General features: G+C 45.7%; 1 protein-coding gene across 1 annotated transcript in view; it reads left to right on the top strand.

The window, feature by feature from the left end:
• The window catches only part of LOC133512704 (neuroligin-4, X-linked-like), a 51,176-nt gene extending 37,297 nt beyond the window's left edge, over positions 1-13,879 (top strand). The window contains exons 8-10 of the mRNA XM_061842601.1: positions 941-1,065; positions 6,498-7,107; positions 9,951-13,879. Coding sequence (XP_061698585.1) covers positions 941-1,065; positions 6,498-7,107; positions 9,951-10,358 — 1,143 coding nt within the window. The 3' untranslated portion in view covers positions 10,359-13,879. The remainder of the gene's footprint in view (positions 1-940; positions 1,066-6,497; positions 7,108-9,950) is intronic.
• The last annotated feature ends 521 nt before the right edge of the window (positions 13,880-14,400 follow it).

The following is a 14,400-nucleotide window of genomic DNA, read 5'->3' as shown; positions in this document are numbered from 1 at the left end:
TGCAGAAAAACACCCCCAAAGCGTCGTACTACCACCCCCATGCTTCACAGTAGGGATGGTGTTCTTGGGATGGAACTCATCAGTTGTCTTAGTCGGTTAGTGGAATTATGACCCAAAAGTTCCATTTTGGTCTCATCTGACCACAAAACCTACTCCCACGATTCCTCTGTATCATCCAAATGATCATTGGCAAACTTAAGACGGACCTTGACACGCGTTGGTTGAAGCAGGGGAACCTTCCGTGCCATGCATGATTTCAGACCATGACGTCTTAGTGTATTACCAACAACCACCTTGGAAACGGTGGTCCCAGCTCTTTTCAGGTCATTGACCAAGTCCTGTCGTGTAGTCCTGGGCTGATTCCTCACGTTTCTAAGGATCATGGAGACCCCATGAGGTGATATCTTGCACGGGGTTCCACTCCGATTGAGATTGACCGTCATGTTTAGCTTCTTCCATTTTCCAATGATTGCTCCAACAGTGGACCTTTTTGGCAATTTCTCCGTAGCCCTTTCTAGCCGCGTGGAGTTGGACAATTTTGTCTCTGGCGTCTTTGGACACCTCTTTGGTCTTGGCCATGTTACAAGTTTGAGTCTTACTGATTGTATGGGGTGGACAGGTGTCTTTCTACTGCTGAGATACACAGGTGTTCAAATACTTATTTGCAGCTGTATCACACAAACAAATCGTTAAAAAAATCATACATTGTAATTTCTGGATTTTTCTTTTGAGATTATCTCTCTCACAGTGGACATGCACCAACGATGAAAATTTCAGACCCCTCCACGATTTCCAAGTGGGAGAACTTCCAATATTGCAGGGTGTTCAAATACTTATTTTCTTCACTGTAAGCGCAGGTTCCCTGTTAAGAAATCCCCACGCAAGCCGTCGCACTAAACCTTTGCTCCCCTGACATCTTTTTGTGTGTGCGCGAGCGCAGGTGCCGTACGTGTTCGGCGTGCCCATGGTGGGCCCCACCGATCTGTTCAACTGCAACTTCTCCAAGAACGACGTGATGCTCAGCGCCGTGGTGATGACCTACTGGACCAACTTTGCCAAGACCGGGTGAGCGGCTTACAAAGACCCCATTGATTTGCCCTCGGGGGGGGGGGGATGTTTTGTCTTTTGACTGACTGCGGCAAGACGGCAGCAGACAAAAGACCGCTTCAGCGTTCTTCACATCTATTTATATCAGCCCTCTAAGACATAAGCATCCATTTGTAATTTGTTTTTGTTGTTCTTTAAAGGCTGCAGTGCGGAACTTTGCTAGCCCCCCAACCCCCCTCCCCCCTTAGGCCAGACTACTGCTCCTTCCATGCACAGGCGTCTTTACTGGAGACCATTTACTCGTTTCATCACGGCAGCCGTAAAAATACCACTGAATGTGGCAGTTCTAATCATGTTATTACAGCGGGGGAAAAAAACAAGAAATGGGAATATGTGAAGTGGGTGAAACGAAATGAAATAGACCTCATAAATGGATATAGATTTGGGTTTGCCGCTCATCCTTAATCAACAAAAGGATGTTTTGCTTGTCGCGCAAACGGGGTCAGGCACAGGGAGAACATGCAAACTCCACACAGACGGGTCCGGGATTGAACCCTGGACCTCAGAACTCTGAGGACAACGCTTTCCAGCTGAGCCGCCGTGCCGCTTCTATGTAAATCTGATTTATGAAATTCTTGTTGTTACTGGCTTTATAAAGTAATTACAGGAGGTCCTTTGGTTATGAAGAAAGAAAACATGGGAAAAAATGACAAAGAGGTCACTTTAAGTCTTTTTTTTTTTAAACTTGCTTTTTAGGGCCGTCACTATCAAATCTTTTTAGAATCAATTATCTTATCAATATGTCATAAAGTACTCGAGTAATCACCCACCCACCCAAATCAACATTTGCTAACCGTGTAGCAATCAATATTAGCATTAGCATGCTAGGGATGGCCATTTTAGGTTAAAAAAAGAAAGAAATGCTAACATTCGTGTAGATCACTCATTCATGTGTAAATATGATGGTTCTGAACGTACATATATGTGGATATCTTTAGCAACTTTTGTGTTAAGGTAGGTGGCACGGTGATAAAGCGTTGGCCTCACAGTTCTGAGTTCCCGGGTTCAATCCCGGACCCGCCTGTGTGGAGTTTGCATGTTCTACCTGTGCCTGTGTGGGTTTCCTCCGGGCACTCCGGTTTCCTCCCACATCCCAAAAATATGCAATATTAATTGGACACTCAAAATTGCCCCGAGGTGTGATTGTGAGAGCCGCTGTTTGTTTCAATGTGCCCTGCGATTGAGTTCAGGGTGTACCCTGCCTCCTGCCCGTTGACAGCTGGGAGAGGCTCCAGCACGCGGGAGGATAAGCGGTGAGGAAAATGGATGGATGGATGTTTTAGGGTTAGGTTATAACGTATGTTAGCTCCCTCTATGGAGAAAAAGGGGAACTATGAGACCGGGAAATTTCCCAGTAAGCGTCTGCTACGTACCCAGAGTTCCCCCGTTAGTAACGCATGCGCATTCATCACAAGGAGACTTTTCAGCACGGGGGAGCGCTCGGACCGTCACACCTGTCACGATCGCTTTTGCATCTGCAGAGTTGTAATGCGAAACAGTGTTAATTTTATTTGACTTTAATGCAATACATTAATATATGAACCATAAGTGGACATTTGTGACGATGATAATAACACACGCCAATGACGTGACGTCATCGTCAGTGTACGGTCTTATTTCCCCCAATCATTCCAACGTTATCCGGTCAATATTCTTATGCACTCCGAGGGTTCGGGGCTGGGATCGAGAAAGTTCCCGATGGACAAATGAGATGCATCCTCACATTAGAGGAGGAACAGCCCGAAAATAGAAAGAAAAGAAGATATTTCGCCTCCTGAACACGCTACGTGTGTGGGCAGCACCAGAGTACATTTCTTCCATGAGAGAAATCAGAAAGCCGAGATTCCATAAAGCCAAATCTCTCCGCGCATGAAAAACACATTTTCTTTGTTTTTTTTTTTTTTTTCCTATTTGCAGGCACGTCAATAGCAAATGTCGTATGCGACACAGAAAGGCCCAGCCACGGCCACGACGCGGACGTACGACAGATTTACTGCACAATAGAACGCCGTGTCGCTATTATCATCGTACAGGATGCGACCACACGTTGTTGCAGGGTTAGCCTTACCCAGCCGCCCTCTCGAAGTCTGCGAATTCCGCGGACGGCAAAGCGAAACGGTCCAAACGAAGTGACGCGAGCCCCCACCGGGACAAGGTCACTCATAAACACACCGCCACACGTCAGGAACGATTTAGGAGAAAGACACGGCACTCGCCGCCGCCGCCGGCCGGCCCTGTTCGATGAACAGCCCGCTCTCAGGGGGGGTTTCTGATATGGGTGATACGGACAGCCGCCCGGGCGGTAATCTCTTGGGGGTGGGTTGGTGGGGTCTCTGAACAACCGTCCCTTTGACGATCAGCCACGGGTGCACGATTTGTGTGCGCCGAACAGGGCGCACAGTTTTATGTGAGTAGTTATTCAGATGGCAATGCACTAGCAACTTTTCATCCATATTTTTCCAGAAGGTTTAGGTCGGACTCTGTAATTGTACCCCCTCCCGCAATGGGCCCGCAAAATATGTTATCGTCATCTCCTTTCTCTCGTCGGGCCTCATAAACCCGAACTTAACGTCATCCGGAAAGGAAACAAACGACTCTTGAAAAGCGCTCAGCGATTTAAATCCGCCGTCGCGACAGCACCTTGACGCTTTTCTCCGAACCGCGACCGGGACAATCCGAGACGCCTTTTTTCAAGCCGCTTAATGATTTCGCCGATCAAAAGCCGAAGCAATGTGGTCGAAGAACAAAGAGAAAATGTAATTCCTGCCCTATGATATGAAAATGAACTTCTTGTTGCTGGAGAATGCTTCTGTAGATCCAATTTAATAATAATAATAATAAACTCAATGCGGACGTATATTTTTTTGGCTGAGGAAACTACGGAAAGAAAAGGTTTCAAACTTGACAACGGGGGGCTGTTAAGAGGACCTTTTATCGCTTTCCTCTCGCACCACGCACGAGATAAAAGCAGTTGTTGAGGATCGGACGCCGTTTCGGGGCTCCGACTGTGCCGTTCCCGGTAATTAATCCGACAGAGGCCTGCTCCACTGAGACCCCTGCACACTTCCACAGAACGTTGCAGAGGAGAGGTGGTGGGGGGGCTTGGTCTAAATCACAGCGGGACGTCGCTAAGTCAGAACTTACAGAAATGCCGTGTTGCAAACAAAACAAAACTCACGGACGGCATCGAGAACACACAAACCCAAAAGTGATTCGGCGCTGCCCGGTGAACGAAACAGTCAAAGCGTCACCGACAACGTCACGTTTTGGCCGTGACAACCCGGACCGGTTTCCAGTCAACTGCTGTCTGTTATCATTATTAAACAAAAATATATGGATACTATTAGCTTGTTTAATGAAAGAGGAATAGAGCACGATGGATGTGGAAAAATTAGCAGCTATAAGAAGGATTTGTTCATTTGAATTTGTTAAGATGCTGCCGGGTTGGACAACAACGTTTACATGGAAGGACCTTGAAAAAAGGCGAGTACGACTCCATGTACAGTATACTAAAAAGAAAAACAAAACAACAGCAAAAAAAAAGAAAAAAAACCCCAGCAAAATCAATGGCTTGCTCGTCTAATCCGAGCGACGCGCTCTCCGCAGGAAACGTTTCTTCTTTAGGAGTACAAGCATTTATTATTGATCGGAATGATGCGCAGTGGCTCTATTGATTGGGCATAATGAGAGAAAGTTCAAAGAGGGTGGGCTCCAGTTCGAGCAAAAAAAAAAAAAAGAAAAAAGTCTTCAGGTGGTTAGTCGGACAGTTCCTAATGTGAAAACACTTGAATGAACATTGGACTCATGTGATTGCGATGGTATGGAGCCCCTAAAGGGACATTGGAAATAAAAGAAACTGGGTTTTCATTGTAATGAGTAAGTTACTCATTGTAACGAGTAATTAAGTTACTTGTTACAATGAGAAACCAGTTAGTTTTTTTTTTTTCACAATGTCCCTTTTGGGGCTCCGTACTACTAAAAAAAACTGGCCTGTCATTGTAATGAAAAAATATCTCATTGTAATGACAAAGTTTGTCATTGTAATGAGTAACTCACTCATTTTAATGAGTAAAAGTTTCTCATTGTCATGACTAACTCACTCATTGCAACGAGTAAGTTACTCATTGCAATGAGAAACCCGTTAGTTTTTTTTCAATGTCCTTTTAGGGGCTCCGTGCATCATTGATTTCTCACCAATTAAAATTCAAAAGTGTCGGATTACAAGATCCTTCAATGCTTCAAGAATTACAAGCCTTAAAGGTGAACAACAGCCTTTAAAATTTATCCAAGGCATGGCAAATATCCACATTGATTTTTCTAGTCCCACAGCTCCATCGTTCAGAGCCCCGAAAAGGACACTTATTGTAATTAGTAAGTTACTCATTACAACGAGAAACTAGTTCGTTTTTTTTTCAATGTTTTTTCAATTTTTCATTAATATTGAGTTACTGTTACCTTTAAGCAGAATAGAACATGTATAGAAAGACTGTGATAAATACATCTATAGACTTTTGTAAATGCAGACTGGGATTTCCTAACTCTTGCCCGGATATCCTTTTCTGTAACTCCAGATTTACAGCTTTCCGTTCTTTCGTGGATCTGAGTATAATCTGGATTCTTCCGTGTCCCAACCTTTGCTTGAATATCTCGCTCCAGGTATAACGGGAGTGTAAGACCATGAACAAAGTCCAGGTCCTCTGACCTCGGCTTAAGACTTTACACAGATTGTGGCATATTCTTTTATTCAATTTTTTTTTTAAGGTCAAACTACTTTGGAAGTGTTCCAAATATTCACACGCTTACAGGTCAAACGGCACAGAGCTGTTTGATAATGTCGTCTGTCCTTTCCGAAAGGTTGTAATATAAAAGGACAGTACCAGAACCACCCTCTCTGAGGCTTTTTCAAAGTCAAACAAGCAAGCTCCGGAGGTTTGTCTTTCTAATAATTTGCTCAGTAATTATACGCAAGCATAGCAGCTATTCTCGTCAACGTAGCCTGCGCGCATCACTTTGAGTGACTCATCAATGGTGTCTTTCAAGCGACCTAGCACGATTGGTTCAGACATTGCTTGAAAACGATAGCAGGCTCATAACATTTTTTGGAACATTGTGACGGGTCTCTCTCTCTCTCTCAATATGCCCCACTAAGATTCCGCTCATCGAACACCGCTTTCATTGCCCAAGTCAGTACGTTCCCTTGTTCCACCCTGTAGAAAAACAATAACAAGGCCAAGGTTTCGCTAGGAATCAATAACACTGCAAAGGCGATTAACTTGTTGCATGGGCAGCTATTACTGGATTTGAACTCTTTTGCAGTTCAAGTCTTGTAACTTTGGACTTTGGAGCAATACTGCAGACTCTGATCTATTGTTGCTTTCATTTTTTTCCAGGGACCCCAACCAGCCCGTCCCCCAAGACACCAAGTTCATCCATACGAAACCGAACCGCTTTGAGGAGGTCGCTTGGTCCAAGTACACCCCCAAAGAGCAGCTCTACCTGCACATCGGCCTGAAGCCCCGCGTCAGAGACCACTATCGGGCCACCAAGATCTCCTTCTGGCTCCAACTGGTTCCTCACCTGCATCACGTCAACGAACTCCTGCAGTCGGTGTCCTCCTTCACGCACAGCCCTTCCCCGCAGGACGACACCCCCTATTCTTACACCAAACGGCTCTCCAAGGGTTGGCCTCCGAGTAGCACCCGCCATCCGGGGTCTCAAGGAGGTACGCAGCAGCCTCCGGAGTCCGCGCTGGGACAGGGCGGCGGTGAAAACGGAGTCCACGTCCCCAACGAGGACTATTCCACGGAACTTTCGGTGACCATAGCGGTGGGAGCGTCTCTGTTGTTTCTTAACATCTTGGCGTTCGCCGCTCTACTCTACAAGAAAGACAAGAGGCGGCTGGAGCATCGGCGGCCACGTCCGCTACCTCCCCCGCGGCGAGATATCACGGCCGCGGATGTTGCCGCTCACCTTCAGGGTGAAGGACTGATGTCACTACAGGTGAGTCAGCATTTTTTTCTTTTAACGCCACATGACAAATTCGTGTCTGTGTTCGTTGAACTTGGCTTGCATTTCCATTGTCACGCTTCTTGGCTTGTAGGAGACAAGATGTGTTGGATAAAAATCACATTTGGTTTGATTTGTTTGTGTTCTTCTTCAAATCATGCTTTTGCTTTGGAGTGACAAATCTCTGTCAACCAATCACAAGACGGGATCGAGTCCAGCCACGTCCTTTAACTATTGTAGTTGGCTCCGAATGAACAGAGTACAAACAAAACGTTTACATCGTTTTGGATAGCATTTTTTATTCTGAAACCTGCAGTCACAATCGCAGAGTAAATTATATACAAATAACTTTGACCAAAGTCAGCAAATCTGATGTCTCCACAGATAATCCTGACCACAATCCTCAATGTTGAACCGGTTCACTAATCCTGATCAAATATCCTTGTTGTGCGTGGTCAACACCAAGGAGGTCCAAGACACTGAATATACGATTGTCATGGGAAACAGAAGGATCGCCAATCAGGAAGTAAACAAAGTAGTAGACCAAACTGTATTTTGGGCAGCTTTGGATATGACACCACCTGCTCGCTCGGAGAAGCGCTCAAACAACAGCGTTCAGTTGTGGACCAACTTGTTTCTTCATACCCAAAAAGTGTTGGGTTTAAGTTGAAAAACATGCCAGACAACCTGAAGAGAGAGAGTGCAGTTGCCAGACTCCAGAAAGCTGAGTATTTGGACAGAGTGTACTCCAAGCCAAGAAATTGCCTCTCACAGGACAGTTCAGGTACTGCATGTGCAAGTCTGGTGTGGCGGAGAAATATGTTAGAATAGCACAGGACATGTATGAGAGTAGCAGAACAGCGGTGAGATGTGCTGTTGGTGAGTCAGAAGAATTTAAAGTAGTGGTGGGACTGCATCAGGGTTCCGCGCTGAGCCCCTTCCTGTTTGCGGTAGTAACGGATAGGCTGACAGACGAGGTTAGACTGGATTCCCCTTGGACCAGATGAAATTGTGATCTGCAGTGAAAGCAGGGAGCAGGCGGAGGAGGAAGAGTGAAGCTCCAGGGAGAAGAGATAGCGAGGGTGGACGACTTCAAATACTTGGGGTCAACAATCCAGAGCAATGGAGAGTGTGGTAGGGAAGTGAAGAAATGGGTCCAAGCGGGGTGGAACAGTTGGCGGAAGGTGTCTGGTGTTCTATGTGACAGAAGAGTCTCGGCTGGGATGAAGGGAAAGTTTATAAAACAGTGGACGGATTAGAGACGGTGGCACTGAAGAAACAACAGGAAGCAGAACTTGAGGTAACAGAAATGAAGATGTTGAGGTTCAGGTTGGATAGGATTAGAAATGAGCTCATTAGAGGGACAGCCAAAGTTGGATGTTTTGGAGACAAGGTTCGAGAGAGAAGACTTCGATGGTTTGGACGTGTCCAGAGGCGAGAGAGTGAAGAAATTGGTAGGAGGATAGTAAGGATGGAGCTACCAGGGAAGAGCGCGAGAGGAAGACCAAAGAGAAGGTTGATGGATGTTGTGAGGGAGGACATGAGGACAGTGGGTGTTAGAGAGGAGGATGCACGAGATAGGCTTCGATGGAAAAAGATGTGGCGACCCCTGACGGGACAAACCGAAAGAAAAAGAAGAAGGTCACTTCAGGTACTACGCCAGACTTCCGGTGTAAAGGATCAGACAGTCGGTGGTTAAATTGTTAAGAGTGCCGTGTGCTACGGCAGTCATCTTGTGCCCACCACACACTCTAAGACCAATACTAATTCTTGGGTTTTTGTTTTCTCCAATTCTTGTGGGTGCTACGTGGGTTCCGGATCTTGTGTCCGCACAATAAAGTCCTTCTCATCCGTGTAATTAATCAGACAATCCCATTAGAGCTAACACAAAGCCACGTGAAGGGTTTGCGCACGAGCATGTTTCTCGCCAGTGGATCAGCTGCCATTGGAGCACATCTGCAAAACGTGCTTTGCCATTGGAGCGAGAATATGTGTGCGTGCGCGTTGTTTATGTTTGTGTACGTGTTTATGTGTGAATGCGCGTCTGCGTTTTTTGGGCACACCCGCGCGTGTGATTCGCGTCCAGGTGCCTCACTTGGTATCCATTTAAAGTGTTTTCTGGGGACTATTTGGCCCGCTGTTTGTTCTGTTTGTTGGCTCTCGGGCAGTGTTACCAAGCGCTAAATGCCAGATTTCCTTTCGAGCCGGCATGCTCCGCTGAGTCCCACTCAACTGATTTTGTGCTCTCTTTATTTAAAATATCCGCTCGTGTCATTTGTTTATGTTCCCCATTGGAACATCCAGTGCGGCAAACTAAAATCTAACACACTCCCTTATTTTTCTTCTCATGAACACATTATGGATGTTATGTTTGCCTGAACGGAATATTTGTCTTGTCTTATGCAGCCCCAATGGCAAAGTGTACACCAGAAGGAACAGCACAATGTCCATTCAATTGGTGCGGTGTGACACTTATAATCGTTTGGAATTGTGTCAAATAAATCATTACTATATGTTTTATACACTACATTATTATGGAGGGCTTGTTTTCCTCATTAAAATGCACATTACAACAATTTTTGCTGTTTTATGGGGACGGCTGGAACCGATTAAAGCCGTTGCCCTTCGTTTCAATGGGAAGAGATGATTTCAAGTACAATCGTTTCGGGAAAAAGTGAGATTTTATGCAGATTGAGGTCATGATACCCCCAAATGATCTCGTTTTGAAAATCTACTTGTAACTCCGCTGCAAATGTGCAAGCTTTAGTGTTGGCCCCAGGCTTGTCGCGTCTTGCGGGAAAGCCTTTAGTGTTTAATCCGCGACTCGATCGTTGCAGGTGAAGCAGCTGGAGTCCGACGCGACGTCAGCGGACGAGAGGAACAACACGCACCACCATCACACTCTGGACACGCTGGACGCCCTGGACGGCTTGGACACGCAGGACATTTACAGCACGCTGGACACGGTGCGCCTCACCTGCCCGCCCGACTACACCCTCACCCTGCGCCGCTCGCCCGACGACGTCCCGCTCATGACCTCGCTCACCCCGGGCTCGCTGCCCGTGACGCCGGGCTCGCACACCGTGACCCCCGCCACGCCCATGACCCCCATGACGCCCGGGTCCGTGGTGGGCATGAGGCTGGGCCATCCCCACCAGGGCTACACGCACCACAGCCCCTACAGTAACACACACTTGCCGCACACGCACATCTCCACGCACACGCACTCCACCACGCGTGTATAACCGTGGCAAGAATCTTGCCCCCCCCCCAGCGGGACATGATTACAACACACACGCTTATACACAGACACGCACCAAACAAGGATAGGACACAAATACCTCGACTAATTACCCTGCAGGATTGTTCCAAATGGAGAAACAACAGCTGTGCGGGAGCTAACGAAGAAGTGGGGGGGGGGTCGGCGCACCTCACGACGGCTTTGAATATCACACCGTGCGTTGGTTCCAGGCAGCGCTCGAGCAACAGCAGGACGCGGACGGACCGGCTCGTACCTCGGGCGTCCTCAAGACCGGACGACGAGCTTTAGCGGTCGGCGGCGGACCGAGCTGCGATCGGCGCCACTTTGGATAAGACGGCGTCTGCTCTGACGCGGTTGGGGACCGACCCGTATCCGGCGGGGCCCAGGCTCGGATATCAACTTTTTTGTTCAAGGCGGCCCTCGAGCGGCGGCGATTAGCTGCGGGTCAACGGGCACCTCTGACCGGACTTAATGGAGTGCCAAGACGCGGAACTGACCGCGCCGAGAAAGCCGGAGACGGAACGAGACTGTGAACAACCTGTGAAATGTGAATGTAGCATTCTTTTTTTTTTTTTTTTTCGGTTTTCAAACGACAACAACAACAACAAAAAAAAAGGAGATCAAGTCGAGCTAAGGACAACGAGCGAGCGGGATTACATATTTAAAAGAAAATAACCTTAGCTGAAGGGAAAGCAAACGATTCTGACTTGACGGCGAGGAATATATCGTACCAGCCCTCCGAGATGTTTTCCGACGGAGCGTCGATCTAACCAGCTGTGTGTTCGATTCCTGTAAATAGAATGGAATAGCATTTACTTGATCTTGCATTGACTTATTTAACCACGTTATTGCTTTCATTTCCGATATTACTCGATTATTGTATAGATGTCCTGAAGCAAAGATGGCTGTAACTGTATGTCTCTCTCTCTCTCTCTCGCTCTCACTCTCTCTCTCTTTCTTTCTTTCTTTCTTTCTCTCTCTCTCCGTCACCGACTTCAGTATTTAAAAGGCTTTCTTTGCTATACGTCATCATTTCACACCGGTCGATGTTTAGTCGTCAAAATTCTACGGCATATTTTTCGTCTAATTGTTTGACCGGCGCGTGACGAGATGGGATTGTGTTCGAGAACGCGACGTCAAGGCGGTGATTGCGCCCCCAGCCCGACCGCCTTTAACCTTGCCCCTCCTTTTTCACTAAATCTACTCCTAAAAATCTCCGAAAAGTTATTTATTATTGAATTTGTTTTGGTTATTTTTCAAGGCTGGTTATTATGATTCTGAGGTGTTGTGGGAGGTGGAAAAAAATCCTGGAAATTTTAAGATTTTATCTCCATTGGTCACATCATATAAAATACCAAAAAAGGATCCCTAAAATAAGAATAATTGCAAAATCAAATGATAAAAAATAAGTTTTATATGAAAAAGTTTTTTTTCCTTTTTTTTTTTTAAATAACTTCTATACCTTGCTTGGTTTAACCAGCATAAATATCATATTTTTTGCATTAAATTTAACATAATAACTGTATTCTGATGTTTTTAGGCGGCACGGTAACTCAGCTGGAAAGTGTTGGCCTCACAGTTCTGAGGTCCCGGGTTCGATTCCGGCCCCGCCTGTGTGGAGTTTACATGTTCTCCCCGTGCCTGCGTGGGTTTTCTTCGGGCACTCCGGTTTCCTCCCACATCCCAAAAACATCCGACATTAATTGGAGACTCTAAATTGCCCCTAGGTGTGATTGTGAGTGCGGCGTTTTGTCTCGATGTGCCCTGCGATTGGTTGGCAACCAGTTCAGGGTGGACCCCGCCTCCTCCCCGTTGACAGCTGGGATTAGCTCCAGCACTCCCCGCGACCCTTGTGAGGATAAGCGGCTAAGAAAATGGATGGATGGCTGATTTTTTAAAAAAAAAGGAAATTGATGAACAGCCATCAACCCATTTAATGAATGAGTCACTCTGTGTAACCCCCCCTAAAAAACGATTATCGATAATTGTTATGTGACCTGATAGGGCAAGGAACCATAATCATAATGATTTCTCCCGGCGCCATCAGCAGATAAAGCTGAACAAGGAAATGTATATTATACCGCTATATCATTATTTTTATGACGCTAATGAAAATGAGTTTTGCGATGTCCTGCAATAATTTCCTGGGATCAAAGCATTGAATTTCCAAATCGTTAAAAAAAAGTGCTTGAGAAAGGGTTAAATTAATTACCGTAATTCCCGGCCTACACAGTGCACCTGGTCATCGGCCTCACCCGGTACATTTGTAAAGGAAATACTATTTGGTACATACTGTACATACGCCGCAGCTGTGTAAAAGCCGCAAGTGCCCACATTGAAACCCACAAAGAAAGATGGTACACAGAAAGAGTTTAACGCTAGTGCGGTGCTAACACTAGCCCTAATGCTAGCAACGCGCTAGCGACGTGCTAAAGCTAGTGCTAATGCTAGCGCCACACTAGCACTAATGCTAACAGGGCCGGTTAAATTAAAATTTACCGGTAAATATCACTGAGACACGCCAGTAACACAGCGGCAACACGCTAGCACAGTGTTAACGCTAGCACAGCACTAACACGGCCGATAAAAGTCACTTCCTCGGCACATATATTCCAGTTTCACTCTTACCTTTTCCGCTCGAGTGCCCCCTTGCGGGCATTAGAAAAAATTTGAAAGCTTGTGAAAAAAGTCGCAGCTTGTAGGCCGGAAATTACGGATCAGTTTTATTCTTAAAAAAAAAAAAAAAAAGAAGAAGAAGAAAAATTCAACACTCATTCAACCGTTTGTTCTTCAAAACTCAAGTTGCATCTCTACCGCTTAAAAGGTCCTCAGAAGGGACGTTTCTGGCATTTTATTAGTCAGGCTCCAGCTTCTTGCGTAAAATCATCCCGTGCTCTAATTTGGAAAGATTTTGGAGGTTATCCAGCTGACTTGACACGGACCGCCGAAGGGCTCTTTTGTCACTTTCTGTCACCGCGTTAACGTTTCAAAGCATTTGGAGAAGAAACGCCAGTCCGTTCGCATTAACTGGTCACGCCGCAGAAGTGTCGCTGCTCTCGCGGCGGCCGCTAAAATTGACAAAGGGCCAACCTCGTTGCTTTTGTAAATCTCTTCGCGTTTCTTGTACTTTCTCCCGCAAAAGCCTCAACTTCCGCGTTGTGTTTTCCACACCCCCCGACCCGAACCTCCATCTTCCCAACCGTGCCACGTTGCCATCGTATTTAATCCTAAATCCATCGTTAACTGTCAGTTCCAAAAAAAAAAAAGAAGAAGAAGAGGAAGAAGAAGTGCTTTTGCATTAAAAGACAAAAGAGAAATCCCATCAGAACGTCACCGAAACGGGTTACGGAGAAATATTCTTTTTCATATGGACTACGGGGATGGCTAGATTGTGTCCAAGCATAAAACATTTCTGCTGCATTTTTGAAAAATAAAAATAATCAATATTTTACAATTTATCAGCAATTTTGCTCTCTCGTGTGTCTTAATTCAGAATATATTTGTAAAAAAAAAAAAAAAAATGCCTTTTCTGGTTTCCGGGAGAGTTTTAGTTGAAAAAAAAAAATTAAAAAGAGATTGTATTTCTGTAATTTGATTTACTATACATTAATGTCATCTAAACACAGGAAAATACTTTTCGGAAGGAAAATTCAGATCTAATTTTTACATTAAAAAAATACATAAGATTTGGGTATCGGCGTGAAGTTAAAAGCCAAATCTAAATTATATACGGAATATTTAAACAATCTTCCCTTCCTGTGCTTGACATATTTCATGTATAATTCTCACTTTTTGAAATCAATGATGTTTTCCAAGATATTGTAATTACCTGAGTTGGACCTGCAGTCTGACTTTTGAATGTATGACCGAAATTCATTCTAATGAGCTTTTACCCCAGTGGTGTGAAAACCGAGGCCAGCGGGCCACATCTGGTCTGCTGCACCATTTCTTGCGGTCTGCCAAAGCTCGTCAATGGAGTGTCTGGTTGACTGTATTAATCGTCAATACAAAACTTCGATGTGGTG

This window comes from Syngnathoides biaculeatus, chromosome 14 (genome assembly GCF_019802595.1).
Source record: "Syngnathoides biaculeatus isolate LvHL_M chromosome 14, ASM1980259v1, whole genome shotgun sequence".
NCBI lineage: Eukaryota > Metazoa > Chordata > Actinopteri > Syngnathiformes > Syngnathidae > Syngnathoides > Syngnathoides biaculeatus.
The sequence above is the reverse complement of the archived record's forward strand: the minus strand, read 5'-3'. Positions and strand labels throughout refer to the sequence as shown.